The sequence below is a fragment of the Oncorhynchus kisutch genome, linkage group LG1, assembly GCF_002021735.2.
Source record: "Oncorhynchus kisutch isolate 150728-3 linkage group LG1, Okis_V2, whole genome shotgun sequence".
NCBI classification, from domain to species: Eukaryota; Metazoa; Chordata; class Actinopteri; order Salmoniformes; family Salmonidae; genus Oncorhynchus; species Oncorhynchus kisutch.
This window is the reverse complement of record NC_034174.2, coordinates 14,809,242-14,824,029: the sequence shown is the minus strand read 5'-3', so window position 1 is coordinate 14,824,029 and position 14,788 is coordinate 14,809,242. Positions and strand designations below refer to the sequence as shown.

General features: G+C 39.5%; 1 protein-coding gene across 1 annotated transcript; it reads left to right on the top strand.

Moving 5' to 3' along the window:
• The first annotated feature begins 5,741 nt into the window (after nt 1-5,741).
• LOC109899001 (protein shisa-4) lies at nt 5,742-13,684 on the top strand. The gene is made up of 5 exons (XM_020494040.2): nt 5,742-6,034; nt 7,062-7,239; nt 9,277-9,413; nt 9,728-9,931; nt 10,385-13,684. The coding sequence occupies exons 1-5, from the start codon at nt 5,959-5,961 to the stop codon at nt 10,432-10,434; spliced, it is 645 nt and encodes a 214-aa protein (XP_020349629.1). The 5' UTR covers nt 5,742-5,958; the 3' UTR covers nt 10,435-13,684.
• The last annotated feature ends 1,104 nt before the right edge of the window (nt 13,685-14,788 follow it).

The following is a 14,788-nucleotide window of genomic DNA, read 5'->3' as shown; positions in this document are numbered from 1 at the left end:
CAAAAGGGCATTTGAAGCGAACCGACTGGAGACATCTCGAGGTGGTCTATGTTCGGTTTGCTTTAGTCCCGTGGTCCGGTTCCCTATATTAGGGCAATGTGAACACAGCTCACAAAGTATTATTGCCATTATTCCTGCACCACACACTAGACTACTGCAACACAGTTTCCCCTGCCATAACCCCTCACATTTGTGGCACAAAAGAGAGAAGATTATGTGTAGGTTTGTGGAAATAATGTGTGCTGTTTTTGGATATTCTTTAGCAATTGTCAGGGACATACAGAAATGCCCAAATATATGTGTGGAGTTTGGTGCTGACACAATGTTCAGATTATTTGTTTGCAACGTGTTATCTATAGGCAAGGAAGCTTCATAAACTGTTTATTTGATTGTGGGGTTTAGCACTAACCAAAAAAAATCAATGCTAGCTTTTAAAGGGGCAGTAGTCTAAATTGAGTGAAATTTTCAAGTGCAGCATTTTTTTATCTGCAGTATTCTGCTATTTATTCTGTTACCAATAATATTTACTTGATTAGATTTAGATTGTATTTAGTTAAAATATCATAATTATCTATTAGCTATATTTATATATATATTTGAAGTCGGAAATTTCCACTCCAAGTTACTTGTTAACAAACTATAGTTTTGGCAAGTCAGTTAGGACATCTACTTTGTGCATGACACAAGTAATTTTCCAGCAATTGCTTATGACAGATTATTTCATTTATAATTCACAATTCCAGTAGGTCAGAAGTTTACATACACTAAGTTGACTGTGCCTTTAAACAGCATGGAAATTTGCTGAAAATGATGTCTTGGCTTTAGATTCTGATAGGGTAATTAACATCATTTGAGTCAATTGGAGGTGTACATGTGGATGTATTTCAAGGCCTACCTTCAAACCCAGTGCCTCTTTGCTTGACATCATGGGAAAATCAGCAATGACCTCCAGAAAAAAAATTGTAGACCTCCACAAGTCTGGTTCATCTTTTGGAGCAATTTCCAAATTCCTGAAGGTACCACGTTCATCTGTACAAGCAATAGTACGTAAGTAAACACCATGGGACCACGCAGCTGTCATACCGCTCAGGAAGGAGATGCGTTCTGTCTCCTAGAGATGAACATACTGTGGAGCGAAAAGTGCAAATCAATCCCAGAACAACAGCAAAGGACCTTGTGAAGATGCTGGAGGAAACGGACAAAAGTATCTGTCCACAGTAAAACGAGTCCTATATCGACATAACCTGAAAGGCCGCTCAGCAAGGAAGAAGCCACTGCTCCAAAACTGCCATTAAAAAGCTAGACTACGGTTTGCAACTGTACATGGGGACAAAGAGAGCACTTTTTGGAGAAATGTCCTCTGGTCTGATGAAACAAAAACAGAACTGTTTGGCCATAATGACGATTGTTATGTTTAGAGGAAAAAGGGGGAGACTTGCAAGCCGAAGAACACCATCCCAAACGTGTAGCACTGGGGTGGCAGCATCATGTTGTGGGGATGCTTTGCTGCAGGAGGGACTGGTGCATCTCATGAAATAGATGGCATCATGAGGTAGGAAAATTTTGGATATATTGAAGCAACATCTCAAGACATCAGGATGTTAAAGCTTGGTCGCAAATGGGTCTTCCAAGTGGACAATGACCCCAAGCATACTTCCAAAGTTGTGGAAAAATGGCTTAAGGACAACAAAGTCAAGGTATTGGAGTGGCCATCTTAAATCCCTGACCTCAATCCTATAGAAAATTTCTGAGCAGAACTGAAAAAGCGTGTGCGAGCAAGGAGGCCTACAAACCTGGCTCGGTTACACCAGCTCTGTCAGGAGGAATGGGACAAAATTCACCCAGCTTACTGTGGGAAGCTTGTGGAAGGCTACCCGAAATGTTCGACCCAAGTTAAACAATTTAAAGGCATTGCTACCAAATACTAATTGAGTGTATGTAAACTTCTGACCCACTGGGAATGTGATGATAGAAATAAAATATGAAATAAATCATTCTCTCTACTATTATTCTGACATTTCACATTCTTAAAATAAAGTGGTGATCCTAACTGACCTAAGACAGAATTTTTACTAGGATTTAATGAATTGTGAAAAACTGAGTTTAAATGTATTTGGCTAAGGTGTATGTAAACTTCCAACTTCAGCTGTGGGATAGGGGGCAGCATTTTCACGACCGGATGAAAAGCGTTCCCAAATTAAACTGCCTGCTACTCAGGCCCAGAAGCTATGATATGCATATAATTGTTAGATTTGGATAGAAAACACTCTGAAGTTTCTAAAACTGTTTGAATGATGTCTGTGAGGTGACAGTGTTTTCAATGGGTTTCCTAGATTTCTGTGGCACTTTGTTGCAGTTCCTATTGCTTCCACTAGATGTGGAAATTAGAAATTGGTTGATGTTTATCTTTAGAGAAAGATTACAAGTAACATGATATATTTTGTAGTCATGTTGCGTGAGTTGGAACCAGTGTTTTTCTGGATCAAATGCGCCAAATAAATTGACATTTTGGATATATAACGACGGAATTAATCGAACAAAAGGACCATTTATGATGTTTATGGGACATATTGGAGTGCCAACAAAAGAAGATCTTCAAAGGTAAGGCATGAATTATATCTTTATTTCTGAGTTTTGTGTTGCGCATAGCGGGATGAAATATGATTTTCTGTGCTTGTTTGATGCGGTGCTATCCTCAGATAATAGTGTGGTTTGCTTTCGCCGTAAAGCATTTTTGAAATCTGACACAGCGGCTGGATTAACAAGAAATGTATCTTTAATCCTATGTATAACACTTGTATCGTTCATCAATGTTTTATGATGAGTATTTCTGTAATTTGATTTGGCTCTGCAATTTCACCGGGTGTTTGTTTGAGACAATGCATTACTGAACATAACGCGCCAATTTCAAATTAGATTTTTGGACATGAAGATCAACTTTATCGAACAAAACACATTTATTGTCTAACATGGAGTCCTGGGAGTGCCACCAGATGAAGATCATCAAAGGTTAGTGATTCATTTCATCGCTATTTCTGACTTTGTGAGCCCTCTCCTTGGCTGGAAAATGGCTGTATGGTTTTATGTGGCTAGGTGCTGTCCTAACATAATCTCATGGTGTTTCCTTTCTGAACAAAGCAGTGTGAATGCAAAGAGGACTCAGACCACAAAATAGGTGAAGTGAACTGGCAAAAGAGATGCACATTCAAAGGCAAGGGCAGTGTGAATACAAAGACAACCGAGTACTTTTCCTTTGTTTTCATTCAAGAAGACTATATGTGAACACACCTACTCACCTATAGTATCTTATCAAATCCAGATTTGTGTTCGTTGTCCGTAGTTTATGGCTGCCCATACCATGTGTTGTGATTTCTTCAGTGGTGGAAAAAGTACTCAATTGTCATACTTGAGTAAAGGTATAGATATCTTAATAAAAAGTTACTCAAGTAAAATTAAGTCACCCAGTAAAATACTACTTGAGTAAAAGTCTTAAAGTATTTGGTTCTAAATATACTTAACTTTCAAAAGTAAAAGTATAAATAATTTTATTCCTTCTAAACTAGCAAAAAAAAAGACGTCTTCTCACTGTCAACTGTGTTTATATTCAGCAAACTTAACCTGTGTAAATATTTGTATGAACATAAGATGCATCAACTGAGACATTAACTGAACAGGTTCCACAGACATGTGACTAACAGAAATGGAATAATGTGTCCCTGAACAAAGGGGGGGTCAAAATCAAAAGTAACAGTCAGTATATGATGTGGCCACCAGCTGCATTAAGCACTGCAGTGCATCTCCTCCCTGTGGACTGTGCCAGTTATTGCTGTGAGATATTAACCCACTGTTCCACCAAGGCACCTGAAATTTCCTGGACATTTCTGGGGGGAATGGCCCTAGTCCTCACCCTCCGATCCAACAGGTCCCAGCCATGCTCAATGGGATTGAGATCCGGGCTCTTCGCTGGTCATGGCAGACCACTGACATTCCTGTCTTGCAGGAAATCATGCACAGAATGAGCAGTATGGCTGGTTGCATTGTCATGCTGGAGGGTCATGTCAGGATGTCCCCACATGAGGGAGGAGAATGTCTTCCCTGTAACGCACAGCATTGGGATTGCCTGCAATGACAACAAGCTCAGTCCGATGACACCACGACGGACCCTCCACCTCCAACTCGATCCCACTCCGGAGTACAGGCCTCGGTGTAAAGTTCATTCCTTTGACAGTAAACGCGAATCCGACCATCACCCCTGGTGAGACAAAACCGCAACTCGTCAGTGAAGAGCACTTTTTGCCAGTTCTGTCTGCGACGGTGTCGCCCAGGCGACATTGTTGCCGGTGATGTCTGGTGAGGACCTGCCTCTCTCAGGCAGAGGCAGTATTTTTTCTAAGTTTTTATAACTGTGACCTTAATTGCCTACCGTCTGTTTATTTATTTTTTACCTTTTATTTTACTAGGCAAGTCAGTTAAGAACAAATTCTTATTTTCAATGACGGCCTAGGAACAGTGGGGTAACAACAGATTTGTACCTTGTCAGCTCGGGGGTATGAACTTGCAACCTTCCGGTTACTAGTCCAACGCTCTAACCACTAGGCTACCCTGCCGCCCCTATTAGTGTCTTAACAACCATTGCACAGGTGCATGTTCATTAATTGTTTATGGTTCATTGAACAAGCATGGGAAACAGTGTTTTAAAAACTTTACAATGAAGATCTGTAAAGTTACTTGGATTTTCACAAATTATCCTTGAAAGACAGGATCCTGAAACAGGAACTTTTCTTTTTTTTCTGAGTTTATTTAAAAAAAAAAAAAAATCTGGATAGCCAGGGGTACATCCCAACACTCAGACATCATTTACAAAAGATGCACTTGTGTTTAGTGAGTCCGCCAGATCAGAGGCAAAAGGGATGACGATGTGTTGTCTTGATGAGTGTGTGACTTGGACAATTTTCCTGTCCTGCTAAGTACTTTGGGTGTCAGGTAAAATGTATGGAGTAAAAATTACGTTATTTTCTTTAGGAATGTAGTGGAGTAAAAATTGTCTAAAATATAAATAGTAAAGTACAGATACTTAAGTAAAACTACTTTAAAGTACTGCTTAAGTACTTTACACCACTGGATTTATGTTGGTTTGGTTGACATTTCCTTTAGGGCCTTGACTCATTTGAGAATTGCAATCTCTTTGAGGAAGAATTTGGTGAGTGTTTCTTTTACAAATTGATGTGCTTTCGTAAGTGTTGGCAGTCACACTGTGTCTCTTCTCAAATGTAAATTAGAAGTACATAAAGCTGCCATGCATTACACAAGTCTAATTTTTAGTGGTTCTTAGATTACCCTGCTTGTAAATTGGGTTTTTGTGCAAGAGAATGGCAAATGCAGGACTTTTATTGCCATATCTTTTTTTATGACTGCTACTTCTATTCATATTTTGAAAAGTAGAAAAATTTAAAAACTGAATCACTTGAAAAATAAACGAGTAATTATATAAATTAATAGGAAATGTAGAAGAACCATTGTATTGGTAATACACATGTTGTTTTGTAAACTACTGGCTTGGGGTAATTTACGTATTTTTATACAGGCTACAGACTGAAAATAACAGTCAGCTCAGCCGTCACTTAAGTCAACAGGAGGCTTCTCATCCTGTGTACTGTAGAATGTTATTCTGTCTGTTATCGTAAAAAAAAAATGGAATAATGTTCAATGTATTCCTTCCACCGGAGGCCAGAGTGGCGCTAAGGAATCCCATTGGGTCTCACTGGGTGAACAGCGTCACATGCGATGTTATTCTACCCAGATTTTGTTGATCATTAACCTCATTCCTGACTGTCATGTAATTCCGTAACTAGAGCATTATTATAGAGAGTATTATTTACAGCGGCGTATGGGGCGAAATAGCTGTTAAATCTGCCATTGGTTTCCGGAAAAATCAGCAGTTGAACCATTTTGCATAGTATGTTTACAGTGGGCAAGATGTCCCTTATCGCAATGGCTCTTCCGGTGATCACGGTCCTTCTCTCCGCCTGGCAGGGCAAGTATTGCTGCTTGGTTTTTTCTAACAGGCCGCACTAGGCTATATTTGTTGATACATTTTACACATGTTGCAAGAATGTATCCATCCATACATTGTAGCGGTCGAATCCACTCGACACCTAGGGCTAAAATGGTGTCCAACCATAGAAATAATATACATTAATTCTATTTCTATGGTCCAGACAGTATTAATGCATTTTTTGTTTTCCGCCTATTTTACTAATATTTATTATCGACCTTTTTTATTTTTTTATTAAACTAATGTGGATTTTTGTATTTAAGAATTGCTATCAAATATGAAACCCGCAATAGCCAAATATTCCCTAGCCTACGTAGACAATTGTTATTCTGTTAAAGGTCTAACGCTATGTGTTATTTAATTTCGTAATTGTATCTCTAATAGTCTTACCTGTTTATTGAAAATTAATTATGTGAATTGTAATAATTTTATTCATCACAAAAGAAGCTGTAAATCAAACAGTATTAGAACCCATTGGTGACAACAATACATAATTGGCAAAAATGATCCTGCTGCATCTAATTTGATTGGATGAAATCAACTGATCAATCAATTAACTGTTTAATAAATTACATTACATTATATTATTACTTTATATATATATATATATATTGCACTAAATGTGGATTGACTTAATTCACATGGTTTCATATGACATGGGCTCAAAGAGATGAATCTGTAGTCCCTTGGGCCAGAAGGAAATTATATTAATGAAGGAGGGACTTATTAATATTGGTTTGGAGGGACCTATATGCAGGACCTCTATGCAGGTGGCCCAAAAGGACAGCCTGCTGCCTGTAACCTCTGAACATTTTTACTGTGTCATTCTCCAACCTCTTCTTTCAAGTCTAATTACACAGTAGTTATTCGGTGAGATGTAGCAGATGGGCTGTTTGGTGTCTAACTAAATATATTAAGACCCCTGAGTGGTCTCAGGATGAGTGTAATCAGCTTTCTATTGCCTCTGTAAGCCCACCCTTCTAAGTGTGTCTGTCTGTCTCTGCAGTGGGTGCCATTGATGACTGCTTGTGGTACGTGGATAAGAATGGCACTTGGCACAACGGGGTCCCCTGTCCCCTCATGACCTTCTGTTGTGGGAACTGCCACAAGCGCTACTGTTGCTTGGACAGCCTCAAGAGGATCACTGAGAGGGAGCAGAAGCGCTGCATGCTCTTCCAGTTCAGGTGTGTGTGTGTGTGTGTGTGTGTGTGTAACCGCACCACAATGCAGCATCTCATCTATGTTAGTGTTGACTGACTCCGTTCAGATGTTGTTGTTTTTTAGCTGTTGCGTGTTAGTTATATAGTTATGTGCTAATATAACTCTACATTACTCCCCTCAACCCATATACACTCATAGCAACTCATAGTCATTGATCTGGCCAAGGCTTTCGACTCTGTCACTCACCACATCCTCATCGGCAGACTCGACAGCCTTGGTTTCTCAAATGATTGCCTCGCCTGGTTCACCAACTACTTCTCTGATAAAGTTCAGTGTGTCAAATCGGAGGGTCTGCCGTCCGGACCTCTGGCAGTCTCTATGGGGGTGCCACAGGGTTCAGATCTTGGACCGACTCTCTTCTCTGTATACATCAATGATGTCGCTCTTGCTGCTGGTGAGTCTCTGATCCACCTCTACGCAGACAACACCATTCTCTATACTTCTGGCCCTTCTTTGGACACTGTGTTAACAACCCTCCAGGCAAACTTCAATGCCATACAACTCTCCTTCTGTGGCCTCCAATTGCTCTTAAATACAAGTCAAACTAAATGCATGCTCTTCAACCGATCACTGCCTGCACCTACCCGCCTGTCCAACATCACTACTCTGGACGGCTCTGACTTAGAATACGTGGACAACTACAAATACCTAGGTGTTCAGTTAGACTGTAAACTCTCCTTCCAGATCCACATCAAACATCTCCAATCCAAAGTTAAATCTAGAATTGACTTCCTATTTCGCAACAAAGCATCCTTCACTCCTTCGCTGCCAAACATACCCTTGTAAAATTGACCATCCTACCAATCCTCGACTTTGGCGATGTCATTTACAAAATAGCCTCCAATACCCTACTCAACAAATTGGATGCAGTCTATCACAGTGCTATCCGTTTTGTAACCAAAGCCCCATATACTACCCACCATTGCGACCTGTACGCTCTCGTTGGCTGGCCCTCGCTTCATACTTGTCACCAAACCCACTGGCTCCAGGTCATCTACAAGACCCTGCTAGGTAAAGTCCCCCCTTATCTCAGCTCTCTGGTCACCATAGCATCACCCACCTGTAGCACGCGCTCCAGCAGGTATATCTCTCTGGTCACACCCAAAACCAATTATTTCTTTGGTCGCCTCTCCTTCCAGTTCTCTGCTGCCAATGACTGGAACGAACTACAAAAATCTCTGAAACTGGAAACAGTTATCTCCCTCACTAGTTTTAAGCACCAGCTGTCAGAGCAGCTCACAGATTACTGCACCTGTACATAGCCCACCTATAATTTAGCCCAAACAACTACCTCTTTCCCTACTGTATTTTATTTATTTATTTATTTTGCTCCTTTGCACCCCATTATTTTTATTTCTACTTTGCACATTCTTCCACTGCAAATCTACCATTCCAGTGTTTTACTTTCTATATTGTATTTACTTTGCCACCATGGCCTTTTTTTGCCTTTACCTCCCTTATCTCACATCATTCGCTCACATCATATATAGACTTGTTTATACTGTATTATTGACTGTATGTTTGTTTTACTCCATGTGTAACTCTGTGTCGTTGTATGTGTCGAACTGCTTTGCTTTATCTTGGCCAGGTCGCAATTGTAAATGAGAACTTGTTCTCAACTTGCCTACCTGGGGAAATAAAGGTGAAATAAATAAACAAATATTTGAAAAAATATATAAACTCACAGCAACCCATCGAAATGCATAGAAACTAGGATTAGGTCCCCACTGTCCATATACCTTCATTTATTATGATCTAAAAGGCAAATGCGATACTCTGAGAAGATTTGTGAATAGCTGAGCTGAGCCAGAGATGGGACTTGAAAGCTGTTCATAAACCCTGAAACTTTGGGCTCACAGAGTTACTCTGGAAGACGACAGTTGGTAGTTGGAACACTGATACTTCTCTACATAATGTTAGAATGAGGTAAATCATTTATTGCTAAAACTAGGAGTGTTTTTAGAAAGAATCCAACGTCTTCCCATCCCTCCCTCTCCTAGCCCTACCACCATCGCCAGCATGGCTTCGTCCATCCTGCTCTTCGTGGCTATCATTGCTACCATGGTGAGCTGCTTCATGTGCTCCTGCTGTTACCTCTACCAGCAGCGACAGCAGCGTGGCAGGACGCACTATGATGGTAACATGTTGGGTTGATATTAGCACAATGTGTTGATGTGATGAAGTACTGTATATTGTTTTTGGCAAATGTCTATTTTAAAATTGCAGTTGGGTGTGTGTGGAGTTGCAGTTGGGTGTGTGTGGAGTTGCAGTTGGGTGTGTGTGGAGTTCTAATGTCAGGCGTAGTTCTAATGTCAGGCGTAGTTATGTGAAAAGGATTTGAGAAAAAGTGAAAATGGGGGTGGGGATTCATTGAATTAGTGAGATCCCAGTGTACTGTATTTACATATTGACTCACTGATAAGGAAGCTCACTACAACCTTTATGCTTCAGCCCAGCACATCCCTATGGCCACCTACCCCGTGGAGCCCATGTATGACGCTTACGGCAAGCCGCTGGTGATGGGACATCCTGATTATCCACACTCTGGTTACCCAATGGCACCTCAGTATCCTGGCATGCCACAGCCATACCCCATGATGCACCCCGGCCCGTATCCCCCGTACCCCATGGCAGACTCTGGCTACCCTCAGGGAGGTAAGAGGACAACCACACTTTGTTATTAATACTGACTGATATGATTTTTGATTCGTTGATTGATTTTTAGACTAATGCAATATCAATGTCTGAAGTTTAAGCAAAATCATGAGGCTAATATTAATATGGGTTGTAATTCATAAAGATCTAGAGTCAGATATTTTATTTAACCAATAAGGCCTGAGTGTGGTATATGGCCAATATTTCACGGCTAAGGGCTCTTCTTAGGACACAGCCCTTAGCCGTGGTTTATTGGCCATATCACAAACCCCAGAGGTGCCTTATTGCTATTATAAACTGTTTACCAATGTAGTCAGAGCAGTAAAAATACATGTTTTGTCACACTTGTGGTATATGGTCTGATATACCACGGCTATCAGCCAATCAGCATTCAGGGCTCGAATCACCCAGTTTACAAATGATAATAGACCTTTTTACTGTTGTGTGTTACAGCACCCCCTCCTTACTCCCCACCCCAGTACACCCCCCACCCCAGTCACTGATGGGATGATAACATGTACATGGTGGGAGAAGAGAAAGACAAAGAAAGGACTGCGTCAGAAAGAGAAGGCGACCACGAGACAACTCAGCTCTCCTAGTGGTTGTCCAGTGAAAGATAACCAGAGGCACTTTCCTTTATTTACTACATCCTTCAATGGAACAGAGCATGTGTTGAGTTGGGTTTTCCTGTCAGTCCTGACACTGAACTTGATTCCTACTGACAGTCTGGAAAATGTCACACCAAGTGAGGTAACCATCCTGCATCCATGCACTCACTCTCACATCCATCCATCACAATTAGGGTAACCCATTCTATAAAGTCACACACTACCATTTGTTTGACATTAATTCTCTGTTAAAGACGTTTGACTTGAGCAATGGTCAACATCTATTTTCACATGTTGGCTTGGCTTTAATCTGGTAGTGGACAGACAGAGGTCATACCTGCCTGCAGATAACACTGTGTGTGGGAGCTGATGGTAGATCCATATGTTGTATAAAAGTCAGAATGCTCAGAGTTGATTGCTCCTCTCGCTCTATCGGATCCCTTTAGCCAGCTCTTACTGCAGGTTCATATTCTGTGGAGATTTCTTTTCCCTCTCACGCTTAGCTTGTCTTTCCAAATAGAATATCATTAACTGTATTCATATTAGAGAGTCAGTTATACAGGTTCTGCCACGTCCCAATGTGTCATCGTAATCAGTTGTCAGAAAGTTTATTTATTAGTGGCAGCTGTGTAAATGTTTTTCCTGTAATATATCAGGTCAATGTATATTTAGTAACTTCAATAACAAATCTGAGCCTTATGTTATCGTGAATTCAAGATAAGCAATTTCAATACGTATTTTGTCAAATATATTTTATGTTTGAAGGTTTACATATTAACAAATAATTATCTTTTTAACATACTATCGCAACTTTTTAAAACATTGTACCATTAAATGGTTTGAGCATTTTGTTTTACAGGTTATATTTCTGGTTATTACATTTCCCTCTGAGCCATCGTTGTGCCCCTTGTTAGAGCTGCACAGTTGGACATCACACATGACGTGTAGGGAATGTGTTGTACAGTTTACTATTACCAGCCAGTGAATGGCTCATCCAGGTCAAATGTGTTGGATAAGGTGACATTCTATTTTACCATCACTGAGATTCTTGATACATTTTTCCATTGAAAACACGAGTTGTTTGAAAGCACACTGAGAATCTTGGCATGAAAAAGGTGGAACAATTATGCAAAATATCTAGTGATTCTCCCTATTCAGCTACTGTTTATGTGTCAATGTATAACAATGACATACTATTATTTATAAACACTATTGTAACTATGACACAATTTGAATTACTTGATTACTTTGTTATTTATTGTCAACATGTAAAGTAATATGCACAGCACAGCACAGCACAGTACATACTTGTCTTTGTGCTGGGTTTGCTGATGGGTTTGCTTAATGAATGCACTTATTTTATTGTGTACATTTAACATTTTTACCAGCGTGTAAATCAAATCTGTTACTAGTAGAACAGTTACCAGATATTACTTGTTGGTGGTTTAATGGATGTTGCTGTTTTTTTTTCTAATAACATAAATTATAACTTTAGAATGTAAAATGCTGTAATAGCTGTCTTTAATTGCATTTCAAATAGCCATAGTTAAAAAATAACATTTTTGATTTTGCCTTGGAATCAATGATATCATTACCTTGATTGTGTGAAACTTGAGTTTATTAGGTTTTGTTGATGATGCACTCAAGGTGGTTTCTGAATCTGGTTGGAAGGCAGAAAAGTAAGTATGTTAAGCAGGGGTATTTTTAGAATATAAATCTTGGTAGGGCAAATACTTCTATTTTTATTTTATTTTATTTTTTACAAATTATCATGCCAGCAAAGCCACAACGCTCAACAATACATTAATTGCACTATAACGGTGACCACAAACTGTTAGGGCCTACATAAAAAAAAAAAACTATATATATATATATATATATATATATATATATCTATATCCTTTTTATTTAACTAAGCAAGTCAGTTACGAACAAATTCTTAATTACAATGACGGCAGTGAAACGCTGGCAGTGAAACGCTTCATTCAGCCTCATTTACTGCGTTTAAAAAAAAACATGGCTGACTTGCTTAAACAAATGTGGCCTGACAATTGAGATGTACAAACTATGACATAAGGAGATGACGATGGATAAGAGGCAATGCGTCATTTTGACATTAATGAGCGAGGACGAACGTATTCAATATAACTATTTGTTCAGCACTTTTGAAATGTACAGCGACAGAATTCAGAACATGGGCCGTTCTTACAGTGTTCTCCCTGTACACCAAGTCAGAACCGCAGGATAAATAAAGGGGGCATATAAGCAGGCAATGAAAGCTCATAAAATAAAATATATGAGTACATTTCTCTAAAACAGACTATAGGCTACATGTGCACCACCAAGTCAGATCAGTAGGCGAAATTAAGAGGGGGGGAAAGGGACCAAATTATTAGGGTGAGGCACATGGGCTACTAACATCTTACTACACAACATAAACTTAAGTATACTGTAGCTAAGAAAGTAATACTATTTCCTTGACATATTACATAATTTGGCATATTACATCATCAGCAGCATAAAATACATTTTTGGACTCACCTTGTGCTGTGCTCACTTGAACAGGAAAGTAGCGCGGCGGTCCTTCGTGGGCAAATTTTGTCATCAAAGTCTGGCATTCTCTGGATTTATGGTGCTTTCAAGACAACTGGTAACTTGGGAAAAAATTGAGGTCAAATCATGATGAATTCAGTGATCTTCAGGTCGGAGCTCTAGAAAGAGATCTCAGTTCCCGACTTACAATTCCTAGTTGGATGACTGCTCAAAACATATTTTCCCAGTCGGATCTCGTTTTTTCCCCAGAGTTCCCAGTTGTCTGGAAGTCAGAATTCCGAGTTTCCAGTTGTTTAGAAAGAACGCGGCAGAAGTCATGCTGGATTGACAGCATGGCCAATGTTGAATGTTTATCCTTTTAAGCTTGGAAAAGAGACCCTTAGACCACATACCCACTCCACTTAATAGCAGGCTAGGGATTGCTTTGCAATGCTTGCAGTTAGCCACTGATTCCTTCCAAACTCATTGTTGAATTTGTGATTTCCAACTTGTTGTGTAATGTTAATGGCCGATGAGCACCAATATGTTTTATGTATATTTTCTGTTAGTTATTTCTCTTCATATGACAACGATTAAAAATGATTTGCCAGTAGATTGTCGACTTGATTCATGATGACTGCTAGCTAAGTATGATGTTGACATGATCAGTCCAATCAAAGCTACTGTAGATATAACGTGATTTTACGTCATTGTATCTGTGGCCAATGACCTTAAGCCTTCTTGGCAGCATCCAAGGGTCTTGAATTTTCGAGCTCTATCCTTAGATTTGGTGGTGACGTAGTATCCTCATGAGTGACAGAACACTGAGCCAATCACGGTGCAACTAGAGAACATTACCAACCCTTACGCTCCATATTTTCCGCTGGTTGCTCCACAACCATAGAAAGCACAGCTAGACTGAAACACCTACATTTTGGAGCTGCCTTACTCAAGAAAGCAAAAAAGAGACCATGTTTGTATGCAGCTTTATTAGGTCAATTATTATTTATTATCTTTTTACACTGTTTGCATACTGATGTGTGACATGTATTAATGTCAAAATAACATGCAACACATTTTATTTGTTTTTCTTTTAAGATAAATAGGTGGGGCAGCCCCTGCCCTGAATTACAGGTTGCCACTGATGTTAAGTCAATCTATCACTGAACGTATGAAAGGGGTCATGATATTTGATTTATTTTACCTTTATTTAACTAGACAAGTCAGTTAAGAACAAATTCTTATTTTCAATGACAGCCTAGGAACAGTGGGTTAACTGCCTGTTCAGGGGCAGAATGACAGATTTGTACCTTGTCAGCTCAGGGATTTGAACTTGCAACCTTCCGGTTACTAGTCCAACGCTCTAACCACTAGGCTACCCTGATGGAAGTTTACTATTTTGACCAGTAGATGTCCTCAACTTGTTACTTTTCCACCGAAATATCCCACTTCTTTTAGTTTATAGTGCGATTTTTGAATGTACAGTATTTCAGCACAGTGTTAGACTTTTCATGTTGGAACAATGTTTCATGTGTTTTTGTAGTCATTAGCTCGTTATTAGTTATCTCGTGAAACTATGTAATAAAACACCTCAATAGCATGGACACATCTTATAATACAAATTCAACTTTACAAGTTTGTTTTTATGAAGTCTGTGTTGATTGAACACCGAACCCTATTGAAGTAATGCTGTAATCATGAAAGAGGAAGTAGCTCT